Source organism: Xyrauchen texanus, chromosome 6, assembly GCF_025860055.1.
Source record: "Xyrauchen texanus isolate HMW12.3.18 chromosome 6, RBS_HiC_50CHRs, whole genome shotgun sequence".
Lineage (NCBI taxonomy): Eukaryota > Metazoa > Chordata > Actinopteri > Cypriniformes > Catostomidae > Xyrauchen > Xyrauchen texanus.
This window is the reverse complement of record NC_068281.1, coordinates 33,343,400-33,365,750: the sequence shown is the minus strand read 5'-3', so window position 1 is coordinate 33,365,750 and position 22,351 is coordinate 33,343,400. Positions and strand designations below refer to the sequence as shown.

The following is a 22,351-nucleotide window of genomic DNA, read 5'->3' as shown; positions in this document are numbered from 1 at the left end:
GCACAAAAAAAAAAAAAAAAATGATATATATATATTTATATATATAGATTTTTTTTTTTTTTTTTTTTTCATTTTACAATTATCAGTCCATGTACACAATTCTTAAATAATGCTGAAATGTAAAAAATACAACTTTGATATTCCAGATTGTCATTAATCTCTGGGTGACCATCCTTGTTGTGCACTTTGGAGGATTCTCACTGTCTGGCACCTGCCAGCTATTGCCACAGACCTAAAGAGGAGGTAGTAGCCCCAGTTTTACAGCTCTACTGTACATGCCACACACACACACACACACACACACACACACACACACACACACACACACACACACACACACACACACACACAGATCAAACAAGATCCAGTTAAAAACACCCCTTCTTAAAGGATTCATTTTGTACTCTGTGCAATGCCCTGTCCTTAAACCTGTCATACTCTCAGAAACCATCTACTTAAATGTCTACAGAAGCTAAAGGCAAAACAAAAAAATATTTGATCATAAATTATAGATTAAGTCCGTCTAAGACTATAAAAAAGAAATATCTGTTTTGTTAATTACTAATTACACATTCAAATAAATTATCTACTAAAGTGTTGAAAGGCAGCAAGAAGTGAGCTAGCCCTAATCCAGTCACCATAACATCCAGTGTTAAAACAGACTTCATGTAGTGCGGCAAAATACCACAGAAACATCATTTCCAGAGTTCTTGAAATAGAAAGGCAATTAAAAGCTATTGATGCAAAGGTCCTGATTGTGTATTGCGATTATTATTATTTTCTTTTAAATAAAGTTAGAAAAACTAAAATTGCATTGGGCTAACTCTACATAAACTTTGCAGATATTCCATTTAATTTAAAAATATCTATTAATGCAAGGTCATTTAGGAATCATATTGAATATAAAAATATTAGATACAGACATTGATACAAAAACCTCTTAAACTGCACCCTCCTAAATATTGCTATGGTAACCTCACCCACCAATCCATCCTCTGGTAGGAGCACAATCTGCATGTGTGGATGCTTCATCCCTGCATGATAATCAAGGGTGAAGAAGGATCCTAAGGTTCTCATAAGAACTAAAAGTCAAATGGCCGTGTCCCAGAAGACAGTGGTCTGAGTGGGGTAGGGGGGTGGCCCGTACTTTTTTGCCACATTGGTTTTCTTCCAGCTGGGCATGTTTGGCAGGCTTTCTTTCTTGCATGGGCTACGGTCAGGAAGTCGCTGACAAGACCTTATCTCCCAACAGAGACGCTGTTTCCTCTCAATCATCTCCAGCATGGTGCTGTCACCATATAGCCATGGCATAGGGGGCATCTATAGGAGACAAGGGAAAACAAGTTTAAATATTTTTAACGAAGGATCAGTGGCCCCCCAAAAAGTGTTTTGACACTCAAGCCACACTTAATTTTTTTTAAATGTCATTGCATTATCAAATCAATCATTTTAAAGACATATAGCACAAACACAGTTTTAAGCAAAAAAATGTACATGTTACATTATAAATAAATAATTTTTTATATATATATTTCAAATTTAAGACAAAACTATTTGGACATTTTCTGGTTGCCAAACTTAGTGGAACATGTCAGGGTTATGCCATTAGTTTTATTTTATTTTATTTATTTTTTTGTGACAGAGCCCTGACATGTACTATGTCTGTTTTATGTCTTGTGTCTGGATTCAGCCACTTTGGATAGTTTGATTTATTTACACTGTGGCTGAATTCAGGCAGTTGGGTTTGTGTTTTCTCATTCCCTTGTGCATTTGTGTCTGTCTTGTCTTCAGTGATAACCCCACACTCTCATTTACCTTGTTATCTGTCTTATTATTTGTTGATTGTTTTCACCTGCCCTCCTTGTAATTACCTTGTTACCCCTCATGAGTTCTCACCCTTTATAATGTCCCTTTGTGTTTCGGGCTAGTTCATTGTGGGATGTTGCTTACAGTGTTTATGTCCCCTGTTAGGTCTCTGTCGGTCATGTTCCTGTCCAGTCGGATTTCTGTTTGTTCCCCGTTCTAGCCCAGCCCATCATTGTGTTGTTGCCCTGGACTGTGTTTGTTTTTCCCCTTCGGCGCAGTTTTTGTTTGTTTTTGTTATATTTTTGCTACTCTGCATTTGAGTCCTGCCTTTTCCTCAACCTAAACTGACAGAACATACCTACACTTTTGTTACTTGAAGGAACTTCCCACATCTTCTACAAATCACAATTTCTGAAAGTAATTGGGAAAACTGTTAAGAAAATTAAAGTCACCTGGCTGGATATTTTGCAATTAAATTCATTTTCCTTTAAGTGTTACTTGCAAGTAAGTGTCCGAATACTTTTTGGGGCCTCTGTACATACTGTTAATGTGGCTGCCAGCCCTGTGTAATTTTAAAGCTTCAATTTTATGAATGTATTTGTATGTGTTCATAGGGAAGCACAGTACCTGTTGGCTATCAGGAGGCTGTCTTCGAGGTGTGCCAACTGGAGATGAAGCAACTAGTGTGGAGGAAGACCGACCTGCATTTGGAGCTGTCTTCAGGTCTGCAAGGAAAGATTCCGCACATGTCAGCTTCTTCAGATGAACATGAAACGTATTGAAATTACATTACCATGCATTTATTTTTCATGAGACTGAACTGCCCTTCCTGCTGAATTGACAAGTATTGTTGGTCTCCAGTATTTTGTGTTTTGGATGCTGATCCCCAGATTGGGATGGTATAATACTAGTTTCTCCACCGATATCCTTAACTAGCTTCATCAGCAAAGTTTTGGATGTTTGGTGAGTAAATGATCAGAAAGTCTCAGTTACCATTCACTTTCATTGCATATTTTTTCCATACAATGAAAGTGAATGGTACCTGAGTTTAACATGCTATCTAAGATGTCCTTTTGTGTTCCATGAAGAAAAGCATGTCAGTCGGGTTTGGAACAACATAGGTGAGGAATGAAAGAGCTTCATGTTAAAGTGAATGATCCCATTAACCAGCAGACCAGCAAGCTGGTCTTTTCAGCAGGGTTGTCACAGTTTCTGTTCTTACCAGAGTTGGAGTTCCCTAACATTATATTTGGACTCATGGAGGATCGTCCAGACCGGTTGGATGGTGCCATGGTTGAAGATCCAGACCATGTGTCCCTGTCATGTGCTTTAGGAGATTTTGTGCTACAGTTGCTTCGATCTTTCCCCTCATACCAGGGTAAAGCCTCATTTGTGTGCACTCCCCTATCTTTGCAGTTCCGTCTGCTCACTACATCATTGCCATTGCTGATCCTTTCCTTGCTCCCCCTTCGGCTATCTGCACTATGGTTAATCTTCTCCTTATCCTGTGCAGATTCCATGCCATGTTTTCCACCATCTTTACTATCCCGTCGATATTCCTGCCCAGTTCTACCCAGGTCCTTGCTTTCATGTCTGGGAGGCAGTTCCATTCCATAGCAAATTTTCTCCCTGCTGTCATGTCTGGTCTCTAGACCATTTCTTAACAGTTCTTTGCTGTCTTGTCTTGGCAAGAGATCCAGAGTATTACTGCCCCTGTCCTTACTGTCCCGTCTGGGCAAAGGTTCTGCAGTGTTGCAGCCCCTGTCTTTGCTATCCCGTTTAGTCATTGCCTCAGTGCTGCTGCCTCGATCTTTGCTCTCTTGTCGGGGAGGCAGCTCTGGACCATTACACCCTTTATCTTTGCTGTCCCTTCTGGCTAATGGGTCAATGTTACCACAGCCGCAGTCCTTGCTGTCATGTCGAGATAAGGCTTCGATGCCATTCTGCTCTTTGTCCTTGCTGTCTCGCCGATGCGAAGACTTTCTGTTGCTGCTGCGGTCTTTATCTCGCTTGGATTCTTTGCTGTGATGGCTCCTCTCCTTGTGCTCCCGCTTGGACTCAGAGCTGTGGCCCCTTCCCTTGGTTTCACCTAGAGGAGGGAGACATTACAGATATTTTAGTGTCTTTAATCTCTGATGCTGAAAAACTTTATGACTATTAACACTCATGCTATTGCATTGTGGATGTTATGGCAGCAATTGATTTTGTCCACTAGGTGTCACTTTGCTACTTTGGGATTCATGGAGTGGTTTGTTAATGTATTGTGTTCCTCATTGGACTGTCTGTGATATCAGTGCTTTGGACAGGTGTGGCACACATCCAGAGAACACACAGATAATTGTATAGATGGGCTGCACAATATGTTCCACCCAAATGAATGCAGATATTAAGTGTATTTATGTTCCTTATAAGAAAAACTACATTACAACCCAGTTTAAAAGCTTTATGTTAATACATTAACAAAATTAATATAAACTTAATTTGTGTATTAGAACCAGTGTTGGGTGTAATCTAATTACAAAGTAATTCATTACTCTAATCTAATTACTCTTAAAGTAAAAAATGAGTGTCAAAATAACATTATATTTTAAATCCTTCCAATCAGCTTACAGTTACTGACTTTCAATTGCTTGGTAAATGGTAATGGTAAATGGTCTGCACTTGTATAACTTTTTAACCTTAGTGGTTTTCATAGTGCTTTACACTGTGACTCATTCATTCACATTACCAATGACAGCAGAGCTGCTATAATAGGCCCTAGCCTGCCATTCGGAGTAACTTGGGGTTCAGTGTCTTTCCCAAGGACACATCGTCATGTGGAGTCATGTGGGCCAGGAACTGAACTGCCAACCCTGCGATTAGTGGTTAACCGCTCTACCACCTGAGCCACAGCTGCCCAATTAAGGTAAATACTTGTCGAAAATAATATATTTTATGCATACTACATTTAAAATATGAATTCATATTTACATCGGTTTGCATTTCTGTGACAGCTGAAGGGTGAAGCAACACTAGTCAAGGAGAAAATACTTCTGAGAAGTGTTTTTTAGAAAATAATTTAAATTAAAGTAACTAATAAAGTGATTACTTTTAAATGACATAAACCAGTAAAATAATCTGATTACAATTTTTAGAGAAGTAACTAGTGATTTGTAGTTGATTTACGTTTTGAGTAGTCCTAACTCTGGCAAACACTGATTAGAACACTGTTAAATTTGTATAAATAATTTTTTTTTTGACAACCATTACTGAGAGCAGTCAGACTGTATTTAATGAATAATGGCTGTTTTGTTTAATGCACTGTAGGCTATATATGCTTTCTTACACTGCTCTCTGGAATACTCTATTCTGATTGACCAATGGCGCCATCCAGCAGTCAGATATTGCTTTGTAACAACCGCACATCCAGGGATTAAGACGTATCAGACCGATCAGCCGGTTTCTGCGAGCCGGGTTTTATCATTGCTGTTGTTTCGTAAAATATGCATAAAGAAAGGAAGCCTGTTTTGTCACTATTAAACAATCATTTCACCAGCCCTGTGTCTGCAGGATTAAACTAAAAAATTATTAAGGTCTCTAAAAAGATCTTTTTTCACCTATATTCATTAATTGCTGTTGATTAATGCCTCCCCAATTATCTTCACTGACGTAGGTTTTCAATGAGAGTTTCTGTGTAACGTGAGCCAGTATTGTTTAAATGTGTGGTAGGCTTATATTTTGCTCACAACACCATTGATGATTGGGTTCAAAAATAGGTCACACACTGTTTTCCATCTGTAGTGAGGACAGATGATACCTCTGCCTCACCACAGCCTCAACTGTGCCACATCAGCTACTCCATGAGACAACATACAGGTGCACAGACCTCTTTTAGACCATATGAAAATGTGCACAATCAACCATCCCCATAACTACAGATACCTGCTTAATGACTACCAGGTAAAACCTAAAAGCCACATGACATGGCAATCTGGCAGCACCAACAAAATCCAATAAAACACAATCAGGCTCTACAAATTAAAAATAACCAGCTTTGTGCAGTAGTTTTCCAGTAATGTGATAGTTAAGCTGCTTTACTAGAAACAAGCAGTGTTGGGTTACTCAAAAAAAATAAAAAAAAAATAAATAAAAATGTATCATACACACAGAAGTAATTATAGGTGTATTCAGTCATAAAATCTCAAAACCTAAACACAAAAGAGATGCACAATACCAGGTGTAACCGATGATGGTGCCAGTTAATACGCATCTAATACGCATATTAATACCAGGGAATAAGCAGGGCACAGCAGCAATGTGAAGGACAATAAGTGAAGTCAAAACTGATGCGCTAGGTTAAAATGTTTTTCTTTCAAAATGACGGACAAATTTGGAATTATTCGTCGTTGTTTCAAAGATCGGTCAAATAATTGATTAAGTGATTGTTTGTGCCCCACACTAAATAATCTCTCTCCCTCCATGGCAGGCAGCAGACCCTCCCAGCTCTTAAAAACACCCAGTTGTGTTTTCCTTGGCTTGTGTGGAGGTGATTGGTGATGAACAAAAGACTAAGCTACCAGTGCCTCGACTTAACAGCTAATTAGCCAAAAGACAAATATAGTTAACTTGTGTCTTGCTAACATGCATGACTCATGAGCTACTTGCTAATGTTAGCTAAAGTTTAGCTATGGCAATATATCATGGCCATACAGGCTAATGTACTGTACTTAATGGAGACACTACAGGTGAATACAGTAAAATTTGTGTCTAATAACGTCATCACAATAGCCGCACTGATATGCGAGTTAGGCATTAACTAATTAAAATGCACTACTTTGCATACATTGAAGTGTTATGTATTCCAATAACACCAAAATAATAAAAACTATTTATTGTCTTGTACAAAATAAACAAATTATTTGGGAAACTATGTCCCTCTCCTTGGTGCAGTCATTTATCCTAAATATATACTTACACTTTGTGGCATAGTTTCCTTTGCTGTTGCCTGCTCTTGTGATAAACCTAGTGAATACTAAAGAAGACCATGGTCTCTGTGTGAACTGAATATTTTGTAGAAATCTGTGGAGTATGAAACAATTGTGTGAGTTTGAGGGAATTAAAATAAATTGGTAAGGAAGTCAGAGTTGTATTAATATATTTAACGTTTTGTTTAAAAACAATTACAAAATAAATAATTATGAGAAGTGCCCTTTTTTCCACTTGAGCCCCTGCCCCCCAAAATGTCTGTGCACGTTCCTGATAGTGTCTAATAATGCATTGGCAATGCACACTTAAGTTTCTCTTGCCAATAAAGTTTGATATGAATTGAATCTGCCCATTCGATCCTATCATTAAAAAAAGTACACTGTAAAATGCCAGAAGAATTTTAATTTCAACATGTCCACTGATTTTATTGCGTGCATACTTGTATCAAAGATTAATACCTGTTAAAATGTGTCTAATTAAATCTATGTGCAAAAAAAGAAAATTTTACATGTTCAGTTTTAATACGATTAATAACAGAAAACTGTGCAATTAATTAGGTAAATTTTTTTAATCGATTCACAGCTGTACTGATTACTTCATTGAAAAAGTAATCACATTACTTACTACATTAAGTTACTTTAAAAACAGTTTTCATAGATTATTATTTTTTTTTTTTTAATTCAACATAATGTCTAAATTTCCTCTTTGTTCATTATAACACCCTTCAGCTGTCACAGAAACTTGACTACAGTTTATCTACTTTAAATTATGAGTGGCTTGGGAAGCTATGGTTTAAAGCTTCATAAACTCTGTGAGCAATTAAATAAAGAACTGCATTTCAAGGAGTGGAAGCATAAAATTAAGGCACTAATTAACACCAACTTAAAATATGATCTGAGAGAGCTTCCAGTCAAAGGCTTAATTAGTATTTGATTGATTGATTTTTTTGGTCCAGTACAGTACGTGTCTGTGCAGGTAGTGTTGCACTCACAGGATTTGCACATTTGTTCCACTGAGTGCTGAGAGCTTCACACATTCACTGCAACAGGGCTGCCGTGACCTGCATCGTGATTGGTCTTTAGCTCCTCTGAAGGAGGCTCTGCAGGGAGATCCCCCACCCCACCCCCTTCTGTTACCAGAATGAGCGATCAACTCTGCAACTTTGTGCTACTTTATCTGTAGACCTCTTTAAGATGAGCAGTAGTAATGTCTGTGCATTTTTAGTGCAGTGAAGTGAACCTGAGTTATGTGGAAATTAGTGGATGTATTAAAGGGATTGTTCACTCAAAAATAAAGATTTATCATCATTTACTCACACGTATGTTGGTCCAAAACCCATTTGACTTTCTTCTATTAGGTAAAATGTTTAGAAAATGCAATGAATGTGTATATTGACTAAAGCTAACATTCTGCTTAACATGTCCTTTTGTGTTCTATTGAAGAAAAAAGTAATTTGGGATTGAAACAAAATGAGGGTGAGTTAATTATTTTTGGTTGCACTATCCCTTTAGTGATGCAAACCTGGCATGTAAATATATTGCTTTCTGAATTACTTATGGGAAAAAGTAAACCATACAAAAACAGTTGGCTGCAGAAGACCCCATTATCCTACAGCAGGTGCAGATAATAAACTTAGAGAGTCCCACATAGTCAGGTAATTCACTTAGACTGGTATGGAAAATATTGACAGTGAATAACTGGCACTGTTATAACTGCTGCTACATGCATCACTTAGAGCCCCCTCGCTATTTCAAAAACCTATGATCTTTAATCAATATCTATGACTATGACAGAGGCAGCCTTCAGAGCATCCAGTGTTTAGGAACTGTTTACATATTAAAGAAGAAAACTGCAGTGGTTAAATGCGTCAGCAGCAGGTCCAGGGAGTCATACCAACCGCTTTAGTTTTATAATCTCTCTGGATTAAATCTTATGATCTATGTCAGTCTGTTTGCAGAATTTAGATTAAACCATTGTGTAGAGGGAAGCATGCCAGAAGATCTTTGCCAAACACAAAGAGAGAATGGACAACATCCTTTGATTAATTATAAGCATTTTTGTGCTGGTTCAAGATTTGAATTTCACTACAATTGACATTGGAGGCAGTTATTTATTGCACTATATAGACATTTTCCCCACTATATAGTTTGTCTTTATGTATTACTAAAGCATTGTAATGTAACACTTAAAAAAAAATATCAGCCTAATAAAATTGAAAACCTATGTGTAATTGCTGCCTAAATTTGAAGTAAAGTCAAAGTGGTGCCAAAGTTACAGCATATAGTGATAAGTTAATTATACTTTTTTGACTACTTGTAATTTAATTACTGATGAAAACAATTAAGTTGAAACTGAAAACTCCTAAAATGTATTGCAAATGATAGAAATGATTTTGATGTGAAATGTATTGAAACAAAGATGTTGTTACAACATAATGGTGAATTTTTTTTTTTTTTTTTTACAGTTTGCAGGTTATTATACGTAATGGTGCAATATCCCAATACTAAATTAGTGACTGAATATGATTAGTCTGAAACTGAATTGGTGGTACATAGTGTATTGATATTCTGTGAAATGTTTTATGAGTAGGCCCAGATGGAATCTGCTGACTTTTCTTTACATTTTCTGTGCAGATTTGGAGGGAAAATCTCTGGAATTCTGTGGAATGGAATTAAATAGTAATGTGTTAAATGGAACTGAGAGTAAATGATCATTTATATCTGGAAGAATCATCAAATTAGCCATAATATTTAATGAACAAACATTGAAGTTGTGTGAAATGTGTAGAACTTTATGAATGAAAGATGTCGCAATTCTTTGGAAATATGCAATGTTTTCTGAGGAGTTCTGTGTGTGCAGATTTGTCTGGGCTTGGTTTTTTGTGCACATTAGTTGTTTACCTGGTAACAATATACTGGCACATCTATGTATGTCCTTTTTTGTTTCAAATGATTATTAATCTTCTTATTAACAAATCATATTATTTGTTATGACTGGCAAACTCAGAAATATACAGTTAGGCACTCACTCTCTCCTTGCTCCTTGCTCTTCCTGCCACTGGTATTCTTTTTCAGCATGTTTCTGCCAGTGTTGAATAGGTTGGTGAGCTCATCCAGTGGGCTAGTTGGTGTCCGTGAGCGTGCCACTGACACGTTCTGCATGGAGCCATGATGACGTCCCCCTGGGAACACATCCTGAGGTGGTGAAAACTTGCTATGAGGTGTGGCAGAGGCGCTGCGAGGAAGGCCAGCTCCAGGAAACGGCCCATCAAAAGGTTGTGAACGCATAAGGCTGAGAGGCGTCAGGCAGCGGCCCATGCTGACAGGTGAGGGGCAGGCTGAGTGGCTGCGTTGATAGCTATGTGAAGAGGATGAGCTTTTATAAAGAGCACAGGGTAGTGGGGGTGCTGAGGATCGCCCCGACACTGTTATTGTAGGAGTGGCCATTAGCTCCCTCTCAGAGCGCCTAAGGTGCGAGTTAGAAGAAGAGCAAGAAGTCTCCATAGAGGATGAGGCTGGTGACTTGCAGTAAGGGGAATTTTCCAACATGGGCAGCTTTGTCATGTCTAGAGGGGTGAGTGGGGACTCGTCCGTGTTGGGCGTGCACTGAGCCGGAGCTGGAGGAAAAACTAGTAAAGGTGGCCTGTGGGACAACAGGTTGGGGAAAGGAGCGGGGATTTCACAAAGAGCCGTGCCACGAGGAGTGGTGCAACGGCTTAGAGGTGTATGGATATCAACCTCAGGTGGGCAGGGTGTGACACATTGTAAGCGACAGCTTGTAAGATCCCAACGTGAATCATACTCATCAAGTGCAGGGTATTTCATCTCTTCGTAGACGGCCTCACCAGGCTCATCATCCTCAACAAGAGGGGTTGGTTCTCTGCATACATTCCCAGACATCTCAATGTAGACAGGTTCATCTAAGTCTGAGTCCTGCTGTGGACCTTGTGGCTGGGGAGGAGATGGAGCCTGGCCATCTCTTGAGTATGGCATATTGGGCAAACATTTCGAACCATGATTGCTTATGTAAGACTCGTCAAATGAAGTGCTCAGTTGCGTGTTGGGATTCCTCTTGGGCTTTGGTGGGGGAACTTTCCTGCAGTCCTCACTGCAGCCTTGTGTTCCTGGGTCAGCAAAAAAAAAAAAAAATAACGATATATGCATTAACACATTACCAGAGTAGTACTCAACATTTTGGGTTATGCACTCAAAGCTTAAAACATGCTGACATTATCTTTCCCAAAACTTGAGGTCGCACAAGGTTTGAGTTTGACAACATTAAATAATCTTACCATGTCTTCAGTACACAGGAGAATTGAATATCTGTTCTTTATTTAGGTACCAAATGTTCCTTTTACACGCTGTCTATCACCATCCCCATACACGAAAACATCAATAGGTTTAACAATATTTATATGACATAAAAACAAACACAAACAAACACAATCTCCCTCAAAAGTGCACTCTCTCGTATGGGTAAAATATATGCAAATAAACTGCTTTACTTTTCCAAATGTATACTGAAAACAGAGATGATAAACTGCCTTGATTTCAGTGGTGAGAAAAGATAGTATTTTAACATATTAACAAAAACCCATAAGCTTTAGGGGCGTGTAAAGAAGAGAGAAATTGGTAAAACTGCATTGCACCCAGATTAAAGTAATTTTTCCTGTTCTCTGAGTGAGTCAGAGAATCCCTATGCGCATGCCTGAGTTATATATATATATATATATATACATACATACATATGTGTTAATTCGGTTAAAGTTGAGAGTGGTGGATCTTGTGATCCATTTCAGCACCTCTGAACGTGCCCCTCCTCCTGCTCCCTACCTACAAGCGGATGTGTTTACCCTAGCCCCCTCTCCTCCAGGGGAACTAAAATCTAGGTCAATCGCTCCTCCTGAATGAATTCTGTGCTGCCTGGTCCCTCCCCCACACCCCCTCCACCTCCCATTTCAACACGCAACTCTCCTCTCAACGAGGGACATCCCCCACTCTTTGCTGCTCATTGGATGAAGCCATGTTGAGCTGGCTGCCAGCCTGTCCCTCATTGGTTGCTGTTGCGATCTAACTTCCTGTCACCTCGCTGGCGATTGGCTGAGGCTTATATCTGATGCCGGGATTGGTGGTGCAGCACGGGGACTCAGTTTCTGTGGGCTGGTTGCCGTGGTATTGAGGAAGATCTGTGTGCACACTGTGATCCCTTCAAATTCGGACAAAAAGCAACTCTCACAGCACAAATTTTGTACCTCACAATCACATAATGTGATTTAATATGAGACTTAATTCTATCACTACATTTCAGCTTTGATTTTTTTACTTAACTTTCTGCAGCTCTTCAGAGTTTTGGAATATTACAGTGAAGAGCCTGCTTTGTTTTTGTATCTATATGAGTAAACATAATTAACATTTAGAATGTTATTTTAATGTGCATGAAAATGCATTAATAGGATAGAAAGTGTCTCATACTGATTAACATCAGCTTCAAAACGAACACATTTGTGTGAACTCCAAGCTTGTTTAGTACTTAAAAAATGAAAAGAGGACCAACTCTGCAGAGACATTAACTGACAGACATGTTGGAATCTGTAAAAGAATGCCCCCGGAACAATGTTGATGCAACTGATGACAAGAGTGGATGTCGAGAGAGGCAAAGAACCCAATGACCTCGACCCTCAATTCATGGCTCATCCACTACACTGCTGTCATGTTTACAATCACTTCGCTTACTGCTAATCACAAGAGGGTGGGGTGCCCCCTACCCCAACCCCTCTACCTCCCCCTTGGGTGGATGGAACATGGATGTGAACAGAGTTCACAGTTTTGGGAATTTATTTCTTTACTCTGCAGTTTTTCTATACACTTTGTTTTGGGCTTTTCCCCGCCACTATTTGTAGAACCGTGAAGAATGGGGTAACTGCAGAGACCGACTGGCCATCGGGAGAACTGGGACTTTTCCTGGTGGGCCGGCAAAAGTTGGCCACAATATGATGAAGGGGGCCACAAAATGGTGCTGCGATATGCCGAAGGGGGCTGCAATATGCAGAAGGGGACAGTGAAATGCAAGTGGGATGCACATACAGGACCCTGGACTAGGCAGGACTGGAAATGTTGCAAATCGAACTTGAAAGAAGATGCAATGAAAGTGATTGGTGACTGGAAAGTGAATGGTGACTAACATGCTGCCTAACATCTTTTGACATGAGAGTGAGTAAATAACTTTAGAATTTTCATTTTTGGGTAAACTATTCCTTTAATGTGTCAAAGCAAGAGCATTATATCCTAGGCCATGATTCCAACTCAGCACAGCTAACAAATTATGAAAAGACAACAAAAATCTAGGAATGGATCAGCAATGCCTGAATCTTGCTCTGTTAAAAAAAACATAAAATTCTCTCTGAGCCATATCAACATCTAACTTGGAAGGCTGTTAAAATTCAAACATCATGTACCATTGCTGTCTTCTTTGTGCTCAGTTCACCTAAATCTGTACATTATTTGATTATTCAAATTTAAGACTAACCACATTGCTCACTAGGGTGTGTTTGGTTTTACATTTAAATAGAAGACAGGGCTCTAAATATTTACAAAATATTTAATATGCTGTTTCATTAGTGGGTGTATAACTTCTGAAAATTGGATAATTTCGCACAAAAGGAAATTTAAAGGGGTCATATAATGGTACATGCACTTTTTCGAGTTGATTGTACTGAAATGTTTGTTGGCTGTGCCTGTACACAACCATCCTATTATGATAAAAATCCATCCAGTGTTTTTGTTTTAATCTCCTTATATATTTTCCCCTGCCTCAAATCGAGCCGTTCGACCGTGTGACGTCACACGGTCGGACGCCCCTCCCAGGATTGTTGATTGACAGCAGTGTTTCAACACAGACCCGCCCTCGCTCGTGAGGGAGCTGTCAATCATAGTCCGTCATCATTGTTGATACACTGGAGCAGAATGGCGCCTAAGCGATTGTGGTTTTCTGTTCTTCGGTGTAATAACAAACACAGCAGTCATTTTGATGTTCCTAAATCTGAACCGCTGAAGACGCAGTGGCTGAGTTTTGTTTACGATGGGAATATTCCCCACGAGCAACGTCAATGCGTTCATGTTTGCGCGAATCATTTTTCACCAGACTGCTTTATAAACGAGGGTCAGTATAAAGCTGGTTTTGCTAAGAAGGGGCGGGGTGACCAAAGCTCATTATCATTTAAAGTCATATGCACTGAAACGGCATGCTGAAAACAGAGCTGTTTTGAGCAGGTAAAATTAGTGTTTTCTTAAAATACTAATGAGAATTTTTAATAAAAGTATATTACAAAGTTTTCATTTAGACCCTAAAGATTCATATTAACTTGTACAAAAATGGCATTATATGACCCCTTTAAGGTAAAGCTTGGCCTTAACAAGATAACATCTTACCATCACATCTGTCTGAATGCTCATCTTTACATCCGGTCGGACTGAGGTCCACAGCTTCAGAGGAGATGCTGAGTTTGGTGTTGGGGTCCCGCCGTGGTTTGGGTGGGGGCAGCTTTCGGGATGTGGGGCTGCCCTCCTCTTCCCCTCCTCCCACAGAGTGCAGGGACTGGGAGCGAACTGCGAAACCCGTGTGAGAGGACATGTGTTCCGAAGGGGCCGGCATGCTCATGCAGCACATTCGCAAGTGCTTACCCTCAGTGACCACCTCCTCCCCCCTGACAAGAAACCACACACAGAGGAAAAAACAGTTCATGAATGGATTCTGAAGTCAAGGACTGCATTGGGATATATTTTAAAGCCATAATCCATGAGAGACCATGGTCAAATATCTGTCATGCACGACCAACAAGTGGCTTAGTGCTTTTATCAAATGTCAGTAACAGGAATATGACACCAAAATTCATTAAACATTATTAATTATTCATATAAATCACAATAACTATTCTTCTGCCAAAGTAATATAATCATTAGTGTAGACTTGGCACATTACTACAGAATTCAATAGATGTGTGTGTATTTTGTCTATTAAATGTGGCTCATACAATCACATTTCAGAGTCGGATATATAAATACATTTAAACGGTTGGTTTAAATCCATGACTTTAATATTAATATAAAAATACATTTCAGCAAAATTTTTATCAAATAAACAGCATAAATGATGAAAAGGGCTCATGCATACTACAGTCCACTGCTCTGTAAATCCATAAACCACAATATTCAGTGCTGTTTGTTATCAGCAGCACTCTGACAATGAGTTCTGTAATGAAGGTTCTCATCTGAATGAATGGCTTGATGAACTATTGATTTCTGTTTAACACCCCATCAGACATGTAACAACAAAATAAAAGGCCACGCACATAGCACAAATAGATTTTTTAAGTGGATATTTTGATTGTGCGCAGAGCTTTACATGAGCGCCCTTTGCAATACTCAGTTCTCAGTTGTGAATTAAAATCTTTATCAAGATTAAGCTTGAAGGAATAAGAAATAAAAGATGTTAAAGCATTTATTTTGATGAAGGAATACACTCTAGAATAAATTATAAGAGGGTTGTCCAGGAATTGATTGTGATGCATTAACACAAAAATATGACATGACATCATGCTCTATATAGACTGAACTGGAAATTATCCCTGATCTTTAGTCTCACATCTAACTTTTAAAGCTATGCTTGCTATTTACTCCCTATCTCTCTACTGTGCTGTGTCTGTATCCCTGACTATCTTCTTTGCTTCTTTTGATGTATAAGATCAAAGGTCTTAACTGCTCTCTCTCTCATTTAGTACCCCCCCACCCCCACTTGATAAACATTTCTGTCCATCAAATGAGAATGATTTCACCAGCCATAATTTTTTTTTTTTAGACAAAGATGCAAATGTGTTTGTGTTGGCAAACTTCAAGGTGCTTACTTTTATTACCTGAGCATGTGCATGTGTTTGTGTAACTCATACATACACAGCTGCTGAACAGCAGGAGTCTGGAGAGAAGGGTTCATTAGTCAGGGGCTTAACTTTGACTAGCAACATGGTTCCCACAGAAACCAGACACAAAATTTGCTATACTGCTGCTCTGTGCAACCAGTCCCCTCACACACGCACACAAACAACAGGGTCCAAACATACACACATGACGGATCAGACATTAAGCTCTTATTAGGAAGAGGAGTGGTGATGTTGGAGCAGCTGTCTGCGCTGCGTGTGTCTGCTCCTGCCCGCCACAGACGGTTTTCCCATTGTTAAAATTTACTGACACTATACTTATGCTCAGCACAGCCTTCAGCGTTACACAACACAGTGCTTTTTTGATTTCACATGAACAAGACATAAAAGCAAGGTTTGCAGTTATACTGCAAATTATATATATTTTTTAGCAACTTTAAATAATCACTTAAAAAGTAAGGACAACTCACATGGTAATTTTTAAAGTGGAGTTAAATGTTGATGTTAAAATAATTTATCTTATCACAGCTTGATGAAATAAAACTAAGCCATTTGGCTTGATATTGACTTTGGTCTTAAAGGGTAACTAAACCCTAAACCAACTTTTTTTAGTTAATGATCTGTAAGAATGGGGCTTTATTTGTACTGGTCATTGATTCAAGTAATTGTTTTGACATTTGTGTATAAAGTGTTTTAATTCTACAATATATGGTGTAAAAACGTCTGAGTGCTGCCCTCTTCAGGTTGAACGGTGGCTACTGCAGTTGAATTTTCCTATTGGCTGTTTGAGGTACTTCGTGACGTAAGCGGTGACAGCTGACGTAAGCAGGTTCCAGCTCACCACGCCCTTGGTACGAGCTACCACGCCCATGGCAGTATAAAAACCATCTCGTTTCGTCAAAACCACTGTAGCGAGTCAGGAGTTGGAATTGCGAGTATTGAAAATGATCACGATAGAGTATTTTAGCATCTGTTTAGCATAGCATTTATATAGTTATTTAGATTATTTCGTGTAGCCTAGGTAGTTAATTAGCATATTTGTTAGTGTAGTATTGTTAGAAGCATAGTTAGTTAGTAGCATAGTATTGCGTCAGTTAGGATAGCTTCAAGTTAGCGTAGATTATCTGTATGTACAGTGGTCAGGATGGTACGTAGGTGTAATGTTTCTGGTTGCAACAGCACTGCTGGACTGTATAGCTTTCCAGCAGACTTGGAAATTAGGCGCCAGGGGTTGCACGTCCTTGTTCTGGAAGACCGCGAGTTCCCGCCTAGAGGTGGAGGAGTGTGCAAACTGCATTTTACGCGGGATTGTTTCTCCAACGCAATGGAGGTGGAAATGGGCTTCTCCAAACAGCTTGCGCTGAAAAGCGACGCAGTGCCAAACGCTGCTCCTCCTGCATGGACTCCACCACCTCAGCGGCGTCTTGAGGTGAGTGATCATATATATTTGAATCACAATTTATGGTTAGGCTAAAGTTAATCCTCTGGGGTCGACAAACGCGCGTTCGCGATGCGGGAGTGTTAAACGTATTGCACCCTTATACATTGTATTACGGTATTGACTGTATAGTTTTATTTGGAGGTATACGGTTTTGTAAATGATGACGTTACGCTTTAAGTCACATACTTCTAAGTTGAGAGAACAGCTAACTGATGTTATGTTCAAGTGAAGCTTGCTAAATAAAAATCCTGCTAAAAGGATAAACATCACTGAACAGCGTTTCGTTTGTTTTTCCTGCACGCGAGTGAAGGTGAATGCGCACTCGGATGCTCAACAGGGAGTTAAAACCGCAGTTTGAGCCAGCGGCTCGAATTGATATGGCTCCGGCCCTGTGTCCACAGACAATTCACCCTCCTCCACTTCAGGTGAAGGTGGGGGAGAAAGGTCCTCGACTTCAAAAGACCGCTCCGTGGCAAAGCTACTTGCGTCACTCCAGTCACTCTCCATTTTAGAGTCTGACAGCAGCTGTCAATTAATCTGTCACTATGAGTCTCAGGTGCACGCCCCCCTCCCGCTCAGCCCCGCCCACGGTTCGTCCCCTCTATCCCCGCTGGGGTCTGCCCACTTTTCGAGCATTTTTCAAATATTGCTAGTGGGTGGAGTCAGACTCTGAGCAGGGGTTTAGTTACCCTTTAAGCTGATTTCCTGAAAAGTGTAAACACCCTGGAGTGACACTGAGGTGCTTTCAAATCATTGCTCTGTTTGTTTGAGCATCCCGACCAATCTGCCATGGCAACATTGGCACAACCAATAGTGTGAGTTTGGGGAGAGACTAATGTTCAGGTTTAATGAACTGTGCAGGAAATCTTTTTAAAAACATTACTTTTCATTACTCATTATTATCATTACTTTTGCAGTTCCATGTGGTGCCTAAATTACACACTTCAACTTTGAATATGGGCAGTTAAAGAGATTTTAACTGAAAACTAGTCTAAAAAAATATCTCTGGAGAAGATAAAAAGACAAGAACTGGCTTGCAGCATCCTGCTCCAGAATTTGGTCCAAGTGTGTGACATTAGAGCAGTGTATTATTTATAAGATTTCTCTTGCCAAGTAATAGAGTTAGAGTCATTAAAATGGTGCATTAAAGCCATTGGACAACATTCTGTTATGAACAAGGTTTAGGTCAATGCCAACCTTTTAATTATATTGATAAAAAAATGGAATTCTTCATATTAATTTGGCAAGTGCAATATAATGTACAGCATTAATTGAAATATGACATTAACAGTCCTGCATGCTGTTATTTAAGCCATGTTTCTGCATTAATTTCTGTCAATGTTTTTCAGTGTTTATGGCATACATCCATTGTGTATGCAAATTAGCATGTGGCACTGTGCATGGGCAGATTTTCTCAGAGACACGGTTAATGCTCCAACAGAATGTCAGAGAATGACGGAAGACCCGCCTCACTCAAACCAGTGAAGCAATCTGATTGGTTGCTGGCTGCTCCAGCTGTCACCAGGCAAAAAACATCTCCTGCTAGCACGCACTTCACACTTAATCTCTATCAAACTGATTATTTTATTTTTTTCTCTCGCCCTCTTCCTTCGTCTCCTCCCATCAGTTCCTGTAAAAATGGGTTGTCTCACTGTTATGTCCCTCGTGAAAATTCTAGCTATTCTTTTTTCATCCTCCAGCCACTGAGTAAGAATATTTTATAAGAGCAACAGCTAATATGAAAACCAGGAATAGAATAATATCACAACCTAAAGACCCTTCAACATCAGCCCAAGAGTGTAGTTCAAGGTCACATCAGCTGACAAGTTCTAAGAAACTTCAAGAAAGTTACAGTAAATGTGCACAACTGAACACATAGATAAATACAATATGTCTGTTGTTCATGTTTTACCAAGCATGTTGTGCCTTGCGGTCACGGGTGTATTATTACTAAGCACAAACTTACGTCATGGAAGAGTTGAATTAAATGGTTTAGGGAGTTGCAGCCTGAGCCAAAGTTTGAAAGATGACTCTGAGAGCATTTGCTATTATTGCACTTAGAAGGTGATGCCAAATGTGATCAGTACAATCTATGCCAACAGGTCTGGCGCAGCACTCAGCAGTAAATTGCCCTCTGACACAATTACAGCTGCGTTGATGTTAGAAAGGACAATGATTTGAAGTGTCAAAATCCATTTTCTCCCTTAGCTGATGAGTACAATCACTTTTGTATAGCTAAAATTACATTACGCTGAAAAGCTAGAATATATCTAATGCCTCTTAAAGTCATAGTGTGAAACTGATATAAATTTTAGCACTGGATAAATTATACTGAGGAACATTATCAAAGCCTTTTTTTCCACCTTGAAATCTTATTTAATATCTTGCACACAATTAATATTAATTATATCCTATTAATGTTAATATCCTTCTCAAGGACAAAATAAGTCTGGAAAACGTCCAAGCCCCCAAAATTTAAAAATGAATCAAACTCCACATGTAGAAGGGGACATGATATTTCTTGCCATATACAACATGGCACTGCCAGAGAGAGAGTCAGTGTCAGAGAGCACCACATTAGGGTTTGTTTCCTTATGTGGTTGTCATTTGCATTCATGTAGGAGTGTGTGTCAATGACGGTGTGAGTGATTGAACGCTCATATATGTTGTTTTGCATTGAGTGTGTAAGCAAAGTCTTAACAGTAAGTGAGTCAATATGTGCAACCACTGATTGTAAATATGCCTATGCTTTGTATGCATGCATTGAGAACCATGTGCATCTATTTGACTGTTAATAAATATATTATCTTAAATGTCATACCTTTTAATGGCTCCTTCCTGCTTTCGCTTCTTGTAGTTTTTCTCCTGAAAGTTAATCCTGTTTTTCTCATTCCACAGGTCGAGGTTCTGCGTGACCAATTTGCTATATGCTTTTAGTCCACAGTCTTCAACATAATGCAAAAACTTCAGAGAATCCTCCTCTTTGCAGCTAATCATTGCTTACAGACATTCCAACAGAGCAATCTGCAAATACAAAATAGATACATTCAAACAAAGTTCTGTTTTTTATTTATTGGTTGTTGCTAATTATGTTGTTTTTAATGAATGGTAGTTTAGATGAGAGAGAGAGAGAGAGAGAGAGAGATAGATAGAGAGAGAGAAACAAAATATGTTTGTGGTGAGATTTGTTTGCGCCATGTATGACATAGGTTTTACGATTATCTCCTGGACAACACTTTGACCAGCATCAAGGGGCACTATAATCTGTATATGACAAAACATTTGCACGTTACACAAGAATGTTAAAACAGTAAATCTGTGCAACACGTCAAGCACTAAAAGTCTTAATTGTGCATTTTCAAAGTGTTTTCTATCCTATTTGTAAGCCAAGCAGGAGTAATGATAATGCTGTGATAATGATATGCTTAGAATTGTTGCATTTTCATGGCAATGCTATTTTAATGGCTTATTGTATAAATAAACAATATTCTGGGTCAATGAGATTCTCCCACCGTCAGCAAATGCAGAGAGATAGCTCAGCTCTAAGCCATAGAGGCTGGTATACAAAGCGATTGTTTATTGGTTTGAGTGCGCTGTAGTATTGTTTACAGCCTGGTTCTCACAGAAAACAGGCCAGTGCATTTCCCAGCCTGAATTATGAAGCATACAGTAGCAGGAAACTGGTTAGTGATCCATTTGTGCTAGATTTAGTGAGTCACGATACGTTTACACAGACTGTATTCTTTCAGCTTGAGTAACCACATTTGTATACAGAATATATTTGTGTATGTGTGTGTGTGAGTGCATATGTGGAAGTGCACACACAAAATCATGTTGATGCAGTAGTGCAGTAGGTTGTGTGTAGTAATTTGCAGTGTACATCTGCAGAAGTCAAGGAGAAGGAGAAGACCACACTCTGTCTTATGTAGGTCAGTATTTTCAGAGCGATCCAAGAATCTAAGCATGCTTGTTTACATTAGAGCAGTGTTTTGTGTGTGTGTGTGTGTGTGTGTGTGTGTGTATGTGTATGTGTAGGGGGGGGGGGTGCAGGGGCTTAGAGCAGCCAGATGGGTATAGCACTGCCAAGTCAGAGACCCACCACCATTGCCCTGCATCCGAGCATCTCCCGTCTGAGCATCTTGCGGTCAGAGCATAACTTGTTTGTGTGAGAGTTCACATCCACTAAGCACTCTTCATATTGTATTTCTACCTAAACTACTAAACTACTCTTGATCTTTTTGAGTTAGTCAGAAGGCTTTTCGTACTACTTAACATTTTGAGTTAGAGTTCAGTGATTGAGTGTGCTGTTGTACAGCATGCGGTTAATGGTTAGGTGGGCTGGTATGTCTCTAGGCATTAAATGCACTCTATTGTTAATCCTTTAATTCGGCTGGACTGTGTTATCACATTGTTTTTGGCAATGTCCTGCACACTCACTGCTTATTTTTCTTTCTTTGTTTTTTTTATGGTTTCCACCATCTCATCTCAGTCCTTCACTTGACATTTCCTGCGACTGTTGGCCCTCTTGGGAGAGACGACCCAATTTTCCAAAACTGAAGCAAGTGATGCACAATACATATATCCAGGTAATAGGTATAGAGACATTAGACACTAACTTCAGTGAAGGACACAGAAAGTACAAGGTCAAGTTACTGCACAAATGTACTTGTGAATGAGAGTGCAATGGTGGTACCTCATCAAAAGAGATGGTTTATACAGTAATCTGAAGGTAAGAGGTTGATTATGTTGCAAGGTGAAATGGATAAGAGAGCTGAAATGAGAGCTATATACTTACAAAGGAACTACATCCATGCAAGCTATGGTGTGCACCAGTTTAGGTACATCCACTAGAATCCCAAAGGCTTTCTGATATCCTGAAATTGCTACTCAACTGCAGCAGAAACGATTCAAGCCATTGTAAAATCACACTCTGGTCTGCAATCTCTAATTCCTGGAGTCCAGATGCAGGGAGGCTGGGAGAATGCAGCTGTGACAGTGGTGGCCTGCAGCTCCTTGTAGCCAAAGAATCTTGAGACCTCTAAGTCTGTGAAACATTTTACTCCAGTCCAGAAGATGCTCTCCTCTTCATCTGTTCATACTACACCCTCTAGAGTGCAACAACATAATGGGCACAACCTGAGAAAAGCATCTTTCTTGATCCCCCTCCACACATGCACTTCTAAAAGTCTTGCTACAGCACAAAGCAAAAG

At 39.4% G+C, this 22,351-nt stretch overlaps 1 protein-coding gene across 1 annotated transcript; it reads right to left on the bottom strand.

Annotated features, from left to right (window-relative positions):
* Positions 1-169: 169 nt before the first annotated feature.
* On the bottom strand, positions 170-22,149 carry LOC127645708 (neuronal tyrosine-phosphorylated phosphoinositide-3-kinase adapter 2-like). Its single transcript, XM_052129378.1, has 8 exons — positions 21,937-22,149; positions 19,963-20,165; positions 16,938-16,940; positions 14,199-14,473; positions 9,800-10,894; positions 3,029-3,895; positions 2,434-2,531; positions 170-1,320 (listed from the first exon to the last, which is right to left on the bottom strand). The coding sequence occupies exons 2-8, from the start codon at positions 20,136-20,138 to the stop codon at positions 1,090-1,092; spliced, it is 2,745 nt and encodes a 914-aa protein (XP_051985338.1). The 5' UTR covers positions 20,139-20,165; positions 21,937-22,149; the 3' UTR covers positions 170-1,089.
* Between the last annotated feature and the right edge of the window lie 202 nt (positions 22,150-22,351).

Bases quoted from the DNA above. Each gene is read 5' to 3' on its own strand.
- LOC127645708 (XM_052129378.1), bottom strand. From the start codon at position 20,138: ATGATTAGCTGCAAAGAGGAGGATTCTCTGAAGTTTTTGCATTATGTT. The intron at 10,895-14,198 runs GTAAGATGTTAT...TTGCTGACCCAG, and splicing joins GCATTCAGACAGATGTGATG to GAACACAAGGCTGCAGTGAG. The intron at 1,321-2,433 runs GTACTGTGCTTC...TGTCTCCTATAG, and splicing joins AGCCTCCTGATAGCCAACAG to ATGCCCCCTATGCCATGGCT.